Source organism: Prunus avium, chromosome 3 (genome assembly GCF_965620075.1).
Source record: "Prunus avium chromosome 3, drPruAviu1.hap1.1, whole genome shotgun sequence".
Lineage (NCBI taxonomy): Eukaryota > Viridiplantae > Streptophyta > Magnoliopsida > Rosales > Rosaceae > Prunus > Prunus avium.
Genome location: NC_142286.1, coordinates 12,634,363 through 12,651,644, shown reverse-complemented (window position 1 = coordinate 12,651,644; position 17,282 = coordinate 12,634,363). Strand labels below are relative to the sequence as shown.

Below are 17,282 nucleotides of genomic sequence, written 5' to 3'. Positions count from 1 at the left end.
CTCTCTCAATTTGCGTAGGCTTTTCGTCGTGGTGGCCTTCTTCCTCGTTGATCTCGCCTCTGTCCTAGCTCCACCTTGTAGGACTTGCAGTCGACTCAGTGAATGGTCACTGCTCCTTCGCCCCGTACCTCATTGGCATCACTGAAACAAACCAAACCAAGCTGTAAATCTTGGTGGATAGACGTGCTTGATGACGTCTCATCTCAGGTCGGCGATCTTCATAGTCAATATGGTCGGTTCTGTGATGAGTTTGGGCCCAACACTAAACCAAACGACGTCGTGCCCAACCCTAATGCAAACAAAATTCCTGTGACTTTGCATCAATGTTTTTTTTAATGAATTCGAGTGATATTGAGGGGTGGGTGATTGGAATACAGGACCTCAAGTGAGATTGGTGATTGGAATATGGGACCTTGGATGCAGTGTGGTAACAGCTCTTAACAACTTGAGCTACAAGCTCATAACGTTGTGACTTTGCATCATTAACTAAATTAGAGAAACGCAAAAATTGAACAATTATGGGCTTTGGGCGATAGAAAACCAGTAAATTTGCGATCCAAATAAAAATGCCAAAACCAGGCCCAAACAAACAGACCATAAACGGTTTGTTTATCAACGAGCATTGAACGGACCAGGAAAACAAAAAATAAAAAAAGAATCAACAAGAATTGGAGGTCAGCACCAGCGGCATTCACATGAAATGAAATGCAGCGTCTGAAACTGAAACCCATGCTTTCTCCAACATTACAACGCTCCTTGTGCTCCCATGCCCCTTTCTTATTCTGCCTCAAAATCAACTTCTTTTCTTCTTCTTCTTCTTCTTCTTCCTTGCAATGTTCACCTTGGACTGGTCTGCAAACCTGGAGAGAGTCCCCACTCAACGAGAATCGTTTCTGGGGACCCAAAGGCCCAAAACCTCAGCCGCTACAGTCACAGCCGTCTTCTCTTAACAGCGATGACAGTCCAATGGTGTCATCAGCTTCCTCTCTTGCAGAGCTTGGTGCTCTGGTTCTCTCCACCAGTGACCCTCTCGCCAAATCCAAGCTTTCCCATCTTGCTTTTTCCAGGTGGCACCTAGAGAACCTTCCAATTGGCTCGTGTGAACCCCCTCCTCGACCCGCTCGCCCTCTCAAACCTCAACTGGTTTGTTTCCCTGTTCCTTAAAAATACATTTTTTTTTTAAATTTATAAATAATGATAAAGCTTTGTACTTGTTGCATTTGAGGGTATTTTTAATATACCCTTGAATTTGGTATTGCATATTTTCCTATTGTTTGTTTGTTTTCATGGAAATTTCCTGTTTCCAGTGTTTTAATTTATATTTATTTTTTCTGAACAAACTATAAAGATGTATACAATGCTTGTGCACATCTGTGGGCACTCATTTTCGTCATGTACATTGTGAATTCAGGTTTCCCCGAAAGAAATTCCAGCTCCCAAGAACTCGGGTTTGCCTCTTAATGCTTATATGCTTCATAATCTTGCTCATGTTGAGCTCAATGCGATTGACTTGGCTTGGGATACTGTTGTTCGTTTTTCACCTTTTAGTGAGACTCTAGGGGAGGGATTTTTCGCTGACTTTGCTCATGTCGCTGACGATGAGAGTCGCCATTTTGCTTGGTGTTCTCAGAGACTTGCTGAACTTGGTTTCAAGTGAGGAGAGTAGTTACTTTGGGTACATAATTGGTTGTTGTTTCTTAGGTTGACTTATAACTTTGCTTTTGTGACAAGTTATGGAGACATGCCTGCTCATAATCTGCTTTGGAGGGAGTGTGAGAAATCATCTGAAAATGTTGCTGCACGTTTGGCAGTGATCCCTCTAGTCCAGGTAATATCCATAAACCCTATGTTATCTCTAATATTTAAAGAACAACATTTTTCTCAGCCAATAGATCAGACATAAACAAGCTGGGATGCATGTCATTGCATCTTAGGTATCCATATATAATGTCGGTTGAGAAAAATGTCCTTATTAAAACTTCTTAAGAAAAAAATATGTTTTTTTTTTCCATGCGATAACAATCTGTGACATCCCTCAATACCAATGTTTTGTGTTGACTATTGTCTGTGCTGATTGGCAACATCTCCAATTGCAGTGTTGCATAGTTTAAAATCTTCACATGTGTGCAATGTATATGTAATCAGTTTCTCTTGCTTTGTTGTGTAACATGCTGTTATCTTGTCAGACTATCAATCAGGATAGTTTAATTGGTTAAGTTGTGTCTGAATCTGCAGTCTTGATTTGCTGGACATTCTGGAAAGAGATCATCCTATATATATATATATATATATATATATATATATATATATATATATATGTATGTAGTATTTGAAAACTTTTATTTGAATGTATTTATCGATAATATTCACATGTTTTATGTATAATTTCTCTCAAAATTATCATGTCCTTCTCCAAATAAAGAGAGCTTTATGACCTTTGTATGTATTTGTATGGAATGTTGAGGGAGTATAAGCCTATACGGTTGATACTACATGGGATCAAGTTGTAAAAGTTCGTGGTTTTTAGAACAATGGCTGCTCCAAAAATTGAAAAGGACAATTGGAATAATGAATTTTTTGAATCTGTAGAACTTTTGTCAACTTATGGTGAACCATTCCTTGAGGTCTAGAGGATTTTTGAGTTAAACTATAGGAAGAAAGCGTGAGAAGCCTAGATTAGTTCTGTAACAGTTGACTGATATATTATATAAACTCTTCTGCTTCTTGTTCTACCTTTAGCTACTATGACCAAATTTTAGATTTCTAGTGATGCATATTGGACACAAAAACAAATTATTTTGCAATAATGTTTGATGTCGCATAACTGTGTTGCATCTACTTGCCTTTACTGCAGGCAGGATTGGCATTGTCTTGAACTCTTAGTTTTCCTTCAATTAATTTACCTGACATGTACTTCTTGATGCTATTTTTTAACATTGATAACTCGTTAAGAGTGATGGGCATTTGCTTCTTTAAAAGCTAAGATTTGGTGCTGTTTATAATACCATGAAAAATTGGAGATGGTTGATAGATTGCAAGATACATTCCTCATCAGTCACTCCATGAACATCTGGATATATAGTTAATTTGAGGATGGATGACTTAAGAAACATTAGTTTTTCCCCCCAACGTTTTAGCATGTTGTTATTACCAATTTAAGGGCAGACTCCTTGGTAAGAAAGGGAAGAAAAGAATGCACACATGTGTACATGTGTATTCTCCACACGCATTAAAAAAAGGACAAAGAGAAAGCATGAAAGAAAAGAAAAGAAAACAATTTAATCTGTGTTTCGTCCAGATTTATTCTCTTTAGCTTATATTTGATGAGTTGTAATCCATGGTTTTAGGAAGCTCGAGGACTAGATGCTGGACCACGACTTGTGCAAAAATTGGTTGGCTTTGGAGATCTCAGGACGTCAGACATTGTAGCTAGAATTGCTGATGAAGAAGTTGCACATGTGGCTGTTGGAGTCCATTGGTTTGTTGATGTCTGTCAGAAAATGGATTGTACCCCATCTTCCGCATTTAAAGGTTTGGCTGCCCTTTCATATTTCATTTGTGTATATTCTCATCTATAGTCCTACTACATTCTTAGAGCAAGGTTGATCATTATATGGATCTTTTTCCTATAACCATGCAGACTTGTTAAAAGAGTATAACGTGGAGTTGAGAGGGCCCTTCAATTATTCAGCTCGTGATGAGGCTGGCATTCCTCGTGATTGGTGAGAAAATTGTATTTCTTGGCAGTTCTTTGGATTGGTATTAATTAGGAAGAGCTTTTGTACATCAAGTTCAACTTTGTTCTATCTTTTTGAAAAATGACTTAAATTCTCTTTCCAGTCTGCATGTGTAAAAATATATGTTCATGGAATCATAACAATTTGCTTCATCTCCTCTACAGGTATGACTTACCAACAAATGACCAGGATAATAAGAAAAAGGATAAAACCGAGAAGCTTACGGAGGTATGTGATCCTGGCATTACATGCTCCGTGAAACTAATTTCAGAACTTTGTTATTTATCTTTTATCCTTTGGCAAATGGATACTCTTAACATCTCAACGATTATTCAGGTTTATGATAGGCTTGCTTCCATAATTTCCATGGAGAGTGAGAACTCAAGTTTGAACAGGCCTTAGTTGTTTTGCTTCAGCAAATGTTTTCGTCTCCAAGCAATTGGTATGAAGCATATCCTCGTATGTGGTTGCACACTCTCTTTCTTTCTTGTGTGTTCGCAAGAAGCATTACAACTCAGTTACCTATCTTGCTGATTTTTCTTCAGGGCATCACCTAATTTGGCATGTTTAGAGGAGAGAGAAAGCGCCATCATAAGATCTAGAAAAGTGCAGCACATACTTTTGAGTTATTATCTTTACCCTTTTTCTGCTCAACAGAAAAATTCAAGTAGAAAAGCTGTTGTCAAATTCTTGTAAGCTGTTGTCACCTCTCGCATCACTACACGCGTAGGCGTAGGTGACTTCTGTTCTCAAACTTGCATTGCACATCTGTTCCGCCCGAATTCATTTAATACAACACGCCAAGGAATCATGGGCTCACCGCCACACGAGCTTTGTTGACAAAATATCTCATGCAAGTCTTTTTCTTTGGCTCCACACAAAATATGTCTATTTGAGAATATGAAAATAGAATAAAAAAAGGTATTAACTACAACTTACTTTTCTAGGTGGCAGCCCTGTAGACATCTTTCAGTCCACGTGGCACATCAAATTATTTGCACCCACAGTAACACGCGGATTCTCTCGCTTTTGATGATTGTAGTAGGGGTAAGGCGCGGTACCCCCATTTTCCATTTGGTTCCCTTGTACAGTCCAAGTTCGCATTATTAACTTCGTATATCGAAGACGGGATGTAACTTAGTGAAAAAAGACCTTAATTTTTAAATTAATGTTCTTAAATTTAAACATTATGATACTTTAATAGGGATGACAATGGAACGGTTGGGGTCGAAAATGGCAATACTATCCTCGTCCCAACAAACCCCTGTGCCCAGCCTCATCCCCAATAATAATTTTCGGGGAATTCGGGGCTTTCTCTCAAACCTGCCCTGAATTCCAGATATTTTTTTTCTTAAAAAAATATTTATCCTACATTATAACACTTATTTCAACTTAAATTATCAATCACATTTAATTGACCTATAAAATTCAACGAAACGGCTCACAATCATCTCAGTTCAATTTTAGAAAACTAAATAAATACTATATTATATATTTATTGATAATATTATATTATAATCATACATAGTAATATTATATGTAAATTACTTAAAAATAAATATATCAACTATCAAGCCGGATTTTGGTATGGGGATAACAATATCATTCAAGCCCATACCTAATTGGGAATTTTTAAAATTCGGGGATCCTTCGTACCTGGCCCCAATTTTTCCCCAAAATCTTCCCCCGTTAGGGTCGGGGACCCAACAATGATTTTTGCCATCCTTAGTAATATGTGTGAAAAACCCTTTATCCTCTTGTAGTTTAGACTATCGCTTATAAAAGATTCCTGTTAGGAAAATACATGGTTTAGCTAGTAAAACTTTATTCAGAAAGTATATAGGGTAAATGTAAAAGATTCCTGTTAGGAAAAGAAAAGGTAAAAGATTCGATGCTTAAAATTTGTTTTTTAAATTAAAGTAGAAAAAATATATATATATTTAAATATTTTTTAATTGACAACCAACACAGATTTTTCGTAATCATATATATCCCACCGGTTGCGTTAAAAGAAAATAGAAAAGCACAAGAAACTTCCAACGATACAACACACAATGTGTGCCGTCTCCCATTACTAAACAAGTCTCTCTCCATTCTCTTCTCTCTCAAGCAGTTGCTGCTGAAGAACCAAAATCCCAGAAAAAAAGAAGAAGAAAGAAAGTGAGAGAAAATGTGCTCTTCAGAAGGTGATTGCAGGCCTCTGGGCTTTCTGCTCGGCCTTCCTTTTGCTCTCCTCGCCCTCGTACTCTCCATCGTCGGCATCGTTATCTGGATCGTCGGGTACAATTCCTTCTGCCTTTCTCAATTCAATTGATTTTCATGCATATGGGTCATCTAGGCAATCTCTAATTTTCTTGGTTCTTAACTTGTTATGCGGTTTCATTCAATTTGATCATATGGGTTTTGTGAAATTATGCGATTTTTATGCAATCTGATATTTCGTAGTGCCTGGAGCTTGTTGATTTTGAAGTTGGGGTCTGATTGGTTTTTTTGTTTTTATTTTTGGGTTGGGGGAATTTATTTTTTTTTTGGGTGTAGATTGTTGCTGACTTGCATATGCCCGTGCTGTTTGTGCGTGACGGTGGTCGTGGAGTTGGCTCTGGAGTTGGTCAAAGCCCCAATTCATGTGATGGAGTGGTTCACTTCCCAAATCCCCTGCTAATCTCATCTCATTCAGATTGTTTAAATATTTTTTTTTTTTAATTTTGTACTTTTTTTTTTAGTTTAGTTTTATCACTGAGTTCGGTGTTTTATATTCATCATCACACTGAGTCTACTGTGTACTGTTTATGTATTCCATGGAGGTGAATATGTAGAATTCTATGTGAATTTGAGTGGAATACAGATATGAGTTCTCTTCTCTTCTCCTTCAACTCCCACAGCAACTCATCAAAACCCATAAAAATCAGAGTAAGAAAAATGGTCATCATCATTCTGAAACTAAACCATTATACTCAAACGGCAATTCAATTCACATTATATTACAATAACATTCAATCCACACCTCCAAGGGGATCAAAACCAGCTCTTCCATGGGGATTTTCCAATTTTCAGATCCCCCCCTTTGCCCCAAGGAATTTGCCGCTGGTCATGCGCTGCAGCCGGTGTTGGGTGGCTGCTGTGAGTTCTTTGTTTTAAAACAAATGCTGTAGAGGTAGCGGTGCCTTTGCCTCTGCCTGCTCTGCCCCTGCTTCTTAAACCATGGCTGCTGGTTTCATATTTGCCCTTGTTCTATAATTTGGTCAAACTAATATAATTTGCATAAGAATTCCTTTTATGGTTAAACAAAACTCATTAATACACAACTTTTTCCTGTGAAACTCTTTTTTTCTTGGAAGCCACAACTGGAAATGAAAACAAAATCGAAAACAGCGCGAATGGACTACGAAAAACCCATCTTTTGTGTTCTTGATGCTTTAACCTACGTGAGCTTCTGGATTCTCAGGGGATTGCTTGGTAGAGGTTTCACAGTCCACGCATCCAGAAGAATGGTAAGCTTTTGGACATTTTTCATATGTTTTCTCTTTTCTTTCTTTAGGTTTAGGTTATGAGAATCTTGTTGAGAGTATTTGTCCCACGTTGAAAAGTTAAGGGACCTAGCCTGAGTTTATAAGGAGTTGGGCTACTCCCACCATTGCCAATTGGTTTTGGGGTGGAACCTCAACTTCCTTTATGGTATCAAAGCAAGGCTTCACGTGTTGGGCCCAACGGCCACACGTGCTCCTACACCACCCAATATGTATTGTCCACGTGTTAAGGTTGAAAGTTTGCCACAGGTGCGGGGGCATGTTGAGAGTATGATCAGTGGCGAATCTAGGAATATTTCTTGCAGTGGCGAATCTTGATTTTTACGGGTGTCAAGATAAAGGGGGAATTTACTGATTCGCTTCTCATAGATATATTTTCAATCCCATCTGCTAGCAAGGATAAAATCCGATTGTCCATTGTATGTTTGGCCCACATATGCTTGTAATGTATGTATGTAGGGCATTGTATGTGTGACATTTATTTATTTTTGGTTCAAAGGAGGCAAACTTGCAGATAACAAACAAGAGCTGCATATGAAACAAAACTTGCTCAAGCCAAATCACAGGATGAAGGTAGTCACTCAGGATACAAAAGAGATCAGAAAAACATAAAAAATGGGGCTGGGAATTGAGGTTTGAAATTGAATTTGTTTGTGGGGGGTTATCAGGCTGGGAATAGGGTCGACATAGTTTTGATCGCTTATTCGGATCGGATGCCTTCTTGTTGAGCTTTATATACAATTTCTCTAAATGAAAGTATTGGTAAGTTCTATTAACAATTTGTGTCTAAATGAAAATACTGGAAACTGAAGATGATTCCCTTTTAAATTTCAAACAAGGAGAGTGGAAATTGGTGCCTTGAAGTGCAAGGCAGGTCAATAGGCGCAAAACTAATATTTTGTTGGGATATATATATTTTATAGCGCTGTTCGTATGAAATAAATATAGCATATCATTGTTCCTTTAGCAGTAATTATGCTTAAGAAAAAATAAAAATTATAGGCTCGATTTAGATGAGTAAGATGTGGGATTCTGAAACAATATGATTTCAGGGTTATAAATAAGCGATGGTTTTCTTTTCATCCAATTTTTTTTGTCCATTTCACAGACCCAGAGAATAGCAATGCACAGGAAAAGAAAGCCAGCAGATAATGCCATAGAAATAGGCAACAAAGAGGAACAAATTCAAGTAATGGGTTCTTGTATGTTAGATCTTCCAAAGTCTATTCTTTACATTATTCTACTAAACCTACCAACTAGGAGCATTCTCATTTCCAAATGTGTACGCAAGACTTGGCATGGTCTACTTTCGGACCATGAATTTGCTAAGCTGCACTTTGCACAAGCAGAGTCCTACCCTTTGGTCCGACCGTCTAATCCAACTCGTGTGCAATGGCAGCTCTAAGATTTTAAGGGCCCTATGCCAAAACAACAAGAGGGCCTCGTAAAATAAAGTCTTCAACGAAAAATTATAAAAAAAATCAAACTATATAATCAAAATCTTGTGATCATCAAATTACTAATTATCAATAACCAAGAAAGAAAAAATATACAAAATATAAGAAAAACAAAATCTGAGAATTTGAGAGAGAGAGAGAGAGAGAGAGAGAGAGAGAGAGAGAGAGAGAGAGAGAGAGTTGAGTGGTTGAAGGTTAATATACATGCGGCTGGAAAACAAAATTGCATACAAACTCGTATATTGGAAGCCTCTTATATTGGGCAACATGAAAATCAATATTAAATAGGAATAGGAAAATCAACATAAATATTATCCTATTAATATAGGAGAAGCCAAAGCAATTGATACCAATATAATAAACTCACATCAATAAAATAATATTTATTATGAGTCAAACTTTCCTTATTTTGTACTAAAGATAAATGAAAAGTGAATATTAATGTTATTAAATTAATATCATTACTAAGATACAACAACATATTAATGTAAATAAATATTTAATGTAGGGCCTTCTTCAAAGTGGAGCCCTGTGCGGTCGCTCACTTTGCTCATGCCAAATGCCGCCATGCTTGTGTGTCAAGAACCCTTTTTCTGGAGAAACCTGAAGATAGCTCTGGTTTTGATTTCGAGTACAACAACTGTACGTGTTATGATGCCTCTGACTTTCTTTTTAATGAGTGCAATGGGCATCTGTTGAGGCCCAAAAAATCCATGGTTGGGTCCGAATAAATTCCTAGCCCAAAACAATATATTATTAGAAAAAGACCCAATTTGGAGTACACGAAAGTCTGCCATGCACAAGCCACACCCTGCATGCCATGCCAAATAAAAATCTGTCATGCTAGAAATTGATATTAAAATTATAAAGATGCATTTAGCTATGCAAATCCATGCCAATTATCCTATCAAGCGTCATAATTAAAAGCATGCCAAACGACATGCCATGCCAAGCGGGAAATTATTATTTCACACCCAATCGCACTACAAGCTTAAGTGGGCCCAAGCCACTCGAATGCCCGGGGCTTGCTTGAGTGGGTTGTGGTATGAATGGTAACAAATTGTCATGGGGCCCATCGATGGATTGAGAAATGGAAGTCTCGGGTCACTTGGGGCCTCGGGACTCAAGCCCATTTTTAGGCCCAAACGTGGGTAAGCACAAGAGAGAAAGTAGCCCATTGCCTCAACTAGAATAGCCCAACCAAAATAGCCTCATTACTCCAACTAAAATAGCCCAACCAAAATAGCCCATTACCCTAATTAGAATAAGCCAACTAAAAGGCCCAACACTTGATCAGATTATCTCATCCATTGGATGAATCATGTGGTGGACTTAAAAAGCCTATGTAATTAGAATTAAAAGGCAGCACAAGTCTTGGCACTCAGCTGGGACAGAAAATCACGAAGGAGCTTGGAGAAGTCCACACGTGAAGGGCTGCTGGGAGGCTTGGGAGCAAGTTCCAAGCAAAAATCCTTCAAGGAACCAATGGATATTAGCACGCAAGGAAGGATGTCATCCCTTAAACCAGCAGGTGCACCCACTTTCTTTCCTTCATCAGATTTGGCTACGGAAAGAGGAAGAAAGAGGAGAAAAGAGATGGGTGAGAAAGGGAAGTTCCCCTCTGAGGCAGCTGCTGGAAGAAGCTTGGAGCACCCAAAATCCTTGATTTTGTGGGATTGGGCAGAGCTGACTTTGCCACCATGAAGTAAGTCAAGAAAGAGGAGAAGAAAGGAGGAGGAAAGCTTAGCTAGATTGGGAAGAAACCATTAGGGTTTCTTGGAGAAGAACAAACCCCAGCAATTATAAATAGGGCCTCTTCTACCCAACACAACACAACCCACAACATTCAGAGAGCAAGCTTTCTCCCTCTCACTTACAAACCCAGAAATTTTCGTGCTTTGCTTGCCCATTTCCCCCATCTCCCCTGCTTTGGCAGATTGCTACAGCTTTGACAGAGTCACTGTCAAGCTGCCGGAAGCTACGAAAATCACCCAAAACTCTCCTCCTTAGAACCTCTCTTCCCTTCCATTAGGACCTCTGTCCTTCATAGGAACCCACAACTCTCTCTCTCTCTAAAGTGCTAAACCCATGATAATTTTGCTCCCATACCACATGCCTTTCAAGCCAAGCCCGAAAGTTTATCTGTAAGCATGAAGAAATTATCTGTAATTTGCTGTTGTTTTTGTTGGTGAAGATAACCAAAATACTTCCTAAGGCCTCGCTGCCCTTTCGAAGCATTTTGGGGCTTAATTTTCGAGCTCAGACAAAGGGGACAACTTCATCAGCCCAGCCCACCTGCTGCCGGAAGAAAAAAGCCCATACAGCATCAATTTCACATGAATCTTGCCAAATATAAAATCCCATTGCGCAATGCTGAGGAAGTAATCAATAACCACAATGATGCCAAAAGGAAATCTGGAACTAAAAGGAAGTTTTGCATCAGGGTATGTCCAACTCATCACAAGTGTTACGGTGGAGAAATATATTAGAATTATGGTTCATCAAAGGGTTAAATTCGCTTCCATTATTAAGAACATTAAAAAAAAAAAATACATTACTTTGGATTCTGAGATAGATTTTCCTTTCACATTGAATAACGCAAAACTTGATACCACCCCTCAAAGACAAAAAAATAATAATAACAAATTTGTATTCACCCAAGCAACTCATAATTTTGGCACAAAGATAACTTATCCATTACAAATTTCCTCTATTTGTTTTTTTTTTTTATATGTATTCATACTCATTTTAAGTAACCAATGCCACTGTGAACCTTCCTTGCAATTTATGTGCCTACAATAGGAAAAATTAGAAGCATGAGAAATTGTAAAATTACACAATCTACAAATTTGAGCAGCAAGAAAAAAAGAAGAAGTAATTAGAATGACAACAACCAAATAATCACCGAACCTCAAAATACAACCAATCAAAGTCTATGATGACAATTACCCAAATTGAAGTAAATAATTATAGTTCAAAATTCTAACAATGTAACTAAAAAATGAAAATTATCGCTTTTCTTTATAAATTTTTTTTTTTAAAATTACAATCATGAAGCATGAAACTTAAACTGAGTACAGAGCAGGAAAAAAATTGCAACCAAATGTTCCTACTGTAGGAAAAGGGACTAATATGGGCGTACAATAGGATAAATTGAAAAATTAGAAGCATTTACCCTTCGTTTAGATGAGGGAAAATAACTCAGAATTTAGCTAAAAGTTGGGAATTTAAGAGGAGAAATTGACAATTCCCTTGTTTGGCAACTTAAGCGTGGAATTTATTAAATGATGTGCGAAAAAAATCGTGGAAATTGGGGCATCAAATTCCCAAGTTTAATTTCCACCAAAATAGGCGTCATTTCACAATTTCCATGGTGCAATTTACAAAATTCAACATATATAAATCCGAACACTGAAATCTTCAACTGCTAGAAATTGAAATTATGGAAATCTACACGAGTTTTTGGAGTAGTTCAAAATTCATAATGCTCGCACTAAGCCAGCAAGGGTGCCACGTTTTATTAGGTGGATTAACCTCATTCTTCTATTTTGTTATTGAATTGTGATGGAGCTCTTGGAAAAGAAGGCTGTAATAGAGGGGTTGGTGGTGTCTTAAGGGACTTTGAGGGTAACTTTATTTGGGGGTTTGCAGATAAGGGTCCAGTGTTGCGTCGATTCAGCTGCACCAAAATGGATTCAGCTGCATTCTCAACTTGTGATACTCGCAAGTGCACGAGCCGTTCGGTAGTATAGCATATGTAAGTGCGAGGTCGATTCCACATGGATTGGTGATTGAATAATCCAATTCAGTTTTCCTACACAAAACAGAAAAATAAGAAAGGAAATAAATAAAACAAGAAAGAAAATAAATAAAACAAGAAAGAAAGAAAATAAAATAACTCAAGTAGATAAGTTCCCAAGTTCAATTAGATTAACGGATTGATTCTAGCTAAAGTATGATTAAGCCATGGTGTTTGGTCCTAACCTTGTGTTCCTAATTTCCTAATTTGATCATTTGTTGTCTAACCTTAAATTAAGCATTAGGAACCCATTAAGCATAGAAGAACATTTTAAACAACCAAGTATGTATCTAATCCCTGTTGTCGAATGTCCATACATACTCTTCCTATCCATAGTTCAATTCGAATTAAAGCATGGTGTCTACTCTTAATTCAAACCAAGATAGCTAACATGCAAGCCTAAATAGTGATCAATCATTCAAACTAGCATATTAACTTATAAGCATAATGAATAAGAACAAAAACCATAATTGAAACTTGGAAACTAATTAAACTTGAATACTTAAGAAAGAATGTACATTACAAATAAAATTAAAGTGGAGCTTGAAAACTTGAAGGAAAATTTAGTAAAATCATTTTGTTACAACAATTGACAACTTGAAAGGAAACTAAAAGAATGTGAGGGAGAGAAGGAAGGGGAGCTCTAGAGAAGTGTTTGAGAGCTCCCCCCCTTGGGGGTGTGTTTTGAAGCTTGAAGACTTCTCTATTTATAGGGCTAAGAGGGAGGAACATCATGATGAATTCCAACACCACCATTCCTCTTTTAATACAACCCATAACTCTCACTTCATCTTGTCTATGTTAGTGTGGTTGGAATCAATTCCATCCCATACTTCTTTTGCTGCACCTCAAGCTTTCTTCACATGGGATTTCAAAGGTGTTCAATTTGTGGCTGCCTTTTGCTGCCAACCCATGTGGGTTTTCTTTTGGTTGTTGGAAAAAACGATTCTTCTGAACCAGGTTTGGTGTAGGAAGGCCTGAGGTTTCAATATGTATCCAATGGGGTTCAAATTTGGATATGTCATAATAGACACCCATTGGAACAACCTTTATGAAGAATGTATTCCCATCTGAGCAGTACAAGTGTACGTTTTGGGCCATGCAAGTTGACTGCCGAAAATAGACTGGAATTGACTTCATTGCCGTCAGCTTGTGGGCTTATTTTGGGCTTGATCTTCCCTCCTAAAAAATCTGGAAAAATCTGGATCTTGAAGCTCTTTGAATTATCTTTCAAAGCATATGCAGCCCAGCTCAAGGACAAATCGGAAAGCCCTTCAAATGTGATATTTGGCCCAGTAACACAGATGCTGCCGAATTTGACCTTAAGTTGCCAAAACTTGTATAACTTTCTCTAGAAGACTCGGAATCATGAACCGTAAAATTCTCCAGAAACTAGACTTCTGCATCTTTCCAATGATATAGGGCTTAGCATCTGGTTCATCCTAAGCAAGTACAGTCCAATTCGTGAAGTTGACTGATCTGAAGATACTGTTTTGAGCTAACTTGTCTCCAAAATGTATTTAATGAGTCTTAAGCTTATTACACTGAAACAAACACAAAATTTATTAAAAGCACAAGCTTAACTAAAAAACATAATCAAATCATAAGTTAGAAGGGTACAAAATGATATATAAATATGCATTGATCATCCAGCATGTTTGGATGTTTTGGCTGCTGAATGTGTTGTTATACACAGGGGTTTGATGAAGGCTATTGAGTTGGGACTATCTAGTTTTTTGGTAGCATCTGACCTGCAAAAAGTGGTGGCTTTACTGAAGGGTGATGGTGAGCTATGGAGTAATTTGGGAAATATTGTGGACAATACTAGAAGGTTGATGGTGCAGTTGCGTGTTGGTGATGTTCATTTTCAGCAGCGATTGGGGAATCGAGTAGCCCATTCTATGGCTTAGTTTGGATTGCAAGAACAACATCCATCTTTTTGGGATGGTTTAGCTCATGACTGGCTAGTATCAGTGTTGGTAACAAACAAGGAGGGTGGGTAGTTTTTTTTTTTTTTTTTGGGTCTGAAAGATGGAATTTCATAAACAGCAGGCAAACAGCCAAGAGAAGAACAAAGCCCATAAGCCAGCAAAGCACAGCGAACAACAAGACATAATAAAAACGTAGCTACAAAGAAGGAGGACAACTACAGAAGACGTAGTCATAAGACAAACAGTTACGTCGAGAAGTCCACACAGCCGCAACCATTAGGCATTCCTTGGGGGGCATGGTAAACCATCCTTGTTTAGGATATGCATTAGGGAGGATGGGGGTCGGTTGACCCATCCTTTAGGGCTCATCCTCGAATTGGCAAGCATTGCCAAATGATATGCCGCCTAGTTGGCGGTTCTAGGAATCCATGTCCAAACGTAGGTCTGGAAGCAGTTCAAAACATCCCGAACATTACTTAGGATAGGATAGATTTCCCACATTCCTTTGGATAAGGAGCCCTTCAAAGGAGAGATTACTTCCTTACAATCAGATTCAAAAGTGACTTGACGATAACCCATCTCAGCAGCGAGTTTACAACCTTCAAGACAAGCCAGTGCCTCAGCCTCTATAGCAGAGTTCGCCACTGATGGGATGGATGTACCCTTGATAAAATCTCCATGGGTGTTCCTAATCAGGATTCCAATGCCAACCCTCTTTGAGTTTGGATTCCAGGATGCATCCACGTTAACCTTGACAAAAGGAGAGGCAGGGGGGTTCCAAAGATGTTGCTGGTTGTCATTAGAAAGGGTAGGAGGCTCAGTTTGATGTTTGCCATGATCAAGGGAGCCAAGGAATTCATTGATGGCAATAGAGGCAGCATGAATTGTTCTAGCTGGTGAAAGGGAGATGTGTTCTAGCACCGCTTTGCACTGATCCTTCCAAATCTGCCAGCAGAGGTATGCGATAACAGTTAGGCATCGTGATCGCTCTTGTAGGGTCTTCCCTTCCTCAATAACATTCCATAACCACTGGCCAAAAGATGTCACAACCTGACGATTTATACGCAGGTTGAGGGAGCATCCGAACCAGATAGGCTCCACCCAAGGGCAAAGGAGAAGGATGTGTTCAGCCGTTTCCGGTTGATCATTACATAGAGGGTGGGTAGTTTTATTGCTTTTGGATGCTGTAGGTTCTTTTTCTTGACCGGATTTATTCCATTAAAAGTTTTTATGACAAGGTTTTAACGATGCCATTTCTTTTTGCATCCAGTTTTGTTTACAAATTGTACCTTTATTGGTTGGAATGAAAGTTTCTTACTCTTTGATTAAAAAAAAATAAATTGAAAGCTCCCTAAATTTTATACCCTAATTGCCAATTGATGATAATATATGTGAAATTATGGTTTGTTTTATTGGATGAGATTTGTGTTTTAATTAAAGTTTATTGATAGCATTTTCCTTTCATTAATTGATTAAGGCTTATTTTTTGATTAATTGATTTTAGGATTTTGTGTTTTGATCAATTGATTAGAGTTTGATTAGGAATGAAAGTGCTATTTAAAATTTTTCAATATTATTTTCTTCTTAAAAAAATAGGGTTAATCAGTTTATTAGTTCCTGAATTTAGACCCGATTTGCATTTGAGTACCTCAATTTCCAAAATGGTTCCCGTGTTCCTTTAACTTTACTTTCGTTAGGACAAATAGTCTTGCCAATTTTGTTAACTTTTTCTGTTAAATGCAGGGGCAAAATGGTATTTTTATATTAAAACAAAAAAAATGAATAAAAAATCATATCTTTAAAATAAAAAAAATAAAAAAAAAAAGTTTGGGGGGAATAGAAATCGGGATAGAGGGGGAGAGAGATAGTTTAATTTTAATTTTTTAGGTTTTTAGTTTTTTATTCATATTTTAATCAATTTTGATACAAAAATACCATTTTGCCCCTGTATTTAATAGAAAAGTTAACAAAATTAACGGAAGGACTATTTGTCCTAACGGAATTGAAGTTGAAGGACCACAAGAATCATTTTGGAAATTGAGATATTCAAATACAAATTAGGTCTAAATTCAGGGACTAAGTAAACAATTAACCCAAAAAAATATCTGATTTTTTACAGTGTGACCCATGATGATGGCCTACGAATATGATCAATCTCATATGAATGGGATTTGAGATTTGATAGGATAGAGCGCATTGCAGGTAGTAAATTGATCGAGGGAAGAGATCTTAAAAGGGGATTTGGTAGTTGGGGAAGCATTTATTCAAATATTTTCTTTGGTATAAAGGTGGGCCGGCCCAACAAAATGTATATCTTTGGGTCTTTGGGTATATCTGTGGGATAACCAAAACATCCAATCCAACAATAAATCTCTCAGTACTGTGGCTTCCAAGGAAACTTGATTGACACGACAAATCGTTCAAATTCAGACAAAAATAATAATAAAAATCGTTCAACTTTTACCATCAGTCATTCACCAGAGATAAGACATGCAACATTTGAGGAGACACAGAGAGAAAGAGAGAGAGAGAGAGAGAGAGTCCTGCAATTTGACCGCTCTGCTACTAAAACATTAGTAAATATAGTAGTAGTAGTGTGTTTTTCTCTAGAGAAAGAAAGTGAGCGAAAACAAGTAAGACAGTGATGGTGAAGCGGAGGAGGAGCGAAGCGCATCTGAGCAAGGATTCGAAGGTGGAAGTTTGTAGCAACCAAGAGGGTTACAGACAGGGCCGGCCCTGACATTTTGGTGGCCCATGGCCAAAAATTAAATGAGGCCCTTAGATATATGTTTTTCTTGAATGTGTTCATTCATTTTTCTTTTTATGAATAG

At 37.7% G+C, this 17,282-nt stretch overlaps 2 protein-coding genes across 3 annotated transcripts; both read left to right on the top strand.

The window, feature by feature from the left end:
- Positions 1-621: 621 nt before the first annotated feature.
- On the top strand, positions 622-4,671 carry LOC110769060 (diiron containing four-helix bundle family ferritin protein, putative (Protein of unknown function DUF455)). Of its 2 annotated transcripts, none has more exons than XR_015834334.1 (8): positions 622-1,143; positions 1,412-1,653; positions 1,732-1,828; positions 3,348-3,531; positions 3,641-3,722; positions 3,902-3,965; positions 4,074-4,196; positions 4,283-4,582. XR_015834334.1 is itself a non-coding variant. In XM_021972959.2 (8 exons), exons 1-7 carry the CDS (start codon positions 706-708, stop codon positions 4,137-4,139), a joined length of 1,173 nt encoding a protein of 390 aa, XP_021828651.2. In that variant the 5' UTR covers positions 623-705; the 3' UTR covers positions 4,140-4,179; positions 4,283-4,671. The 2 variants fall into 2 exon arrangements, 1 of the variants encoding a protein (XP_021828651.2); XM_021972959.2 differs by having other exon boundaries at positions 623-1,143; positions 4,074-4,179; positions 4,283-4,671.
- Positions 4,672-5,772: 1,101 nt separating this feature from the next.
- Positions 5,773-6,597, top strand: LOC110769074 (signaling peptide TAXIMIN 1). The gene is made up of 2 exons (XM_021972975.2): positions 5,773-6,017; positions 6,276-6,597. The coding sequence occupies exons 1-2, from the start codon at positions 5,908-5,910 to the stop codon at positions 6,397-6,399; spliced, it is 234 nt and encodes a 77-aa protein (XP_021828667.1). The 5' UTR covers positions 5,773-5,907; the 3' UTR covers positions 6,400-6,597.
- Positions 6,598-17,282: the final 10,685 nt, after the last annotated feature.

Excerpts from the sequence above, each read along its gene's own strand:
- LOC110769060 (XM_021972959.2), top strand. The coding sequence starts at position 706 with ATGCAGCGTCTGAAACTGAAACCCATGCTTTCTCCAACATTACAACGC. Across the intron at positions 1,654-1,731 it reads CTTGCTGAACTTGGTTTCAA|TTATGGAGACATGCCTGCTC; the intron begins GTGAGGAGAGTA and ends TTTTGTGACAAG. Across the intron at positions 1,829-3,347 it reads CAGTGATCCCTCTAGTCCAG|GAAGCTCGAGGACTAGATGC; the intron begins GTAATATCCATA and ends CCATGGTTTTAG.
- LOC110769074 (XM_021972975.2), top strand. The coding sequence starts at position 5,908 with ATGTGCTCTTCAGAAGGTGATTGCAGGCCTCTGGGCTTTCTGCTCGGC. Across the intron at positions 6,018-6,275 it reads ATCGTTATCTGGATCGTCGG|ATTGTTGCTGACTTGCATAT; the intron begins GTACAATTCCTT and ends TTTTGGGTGTAG.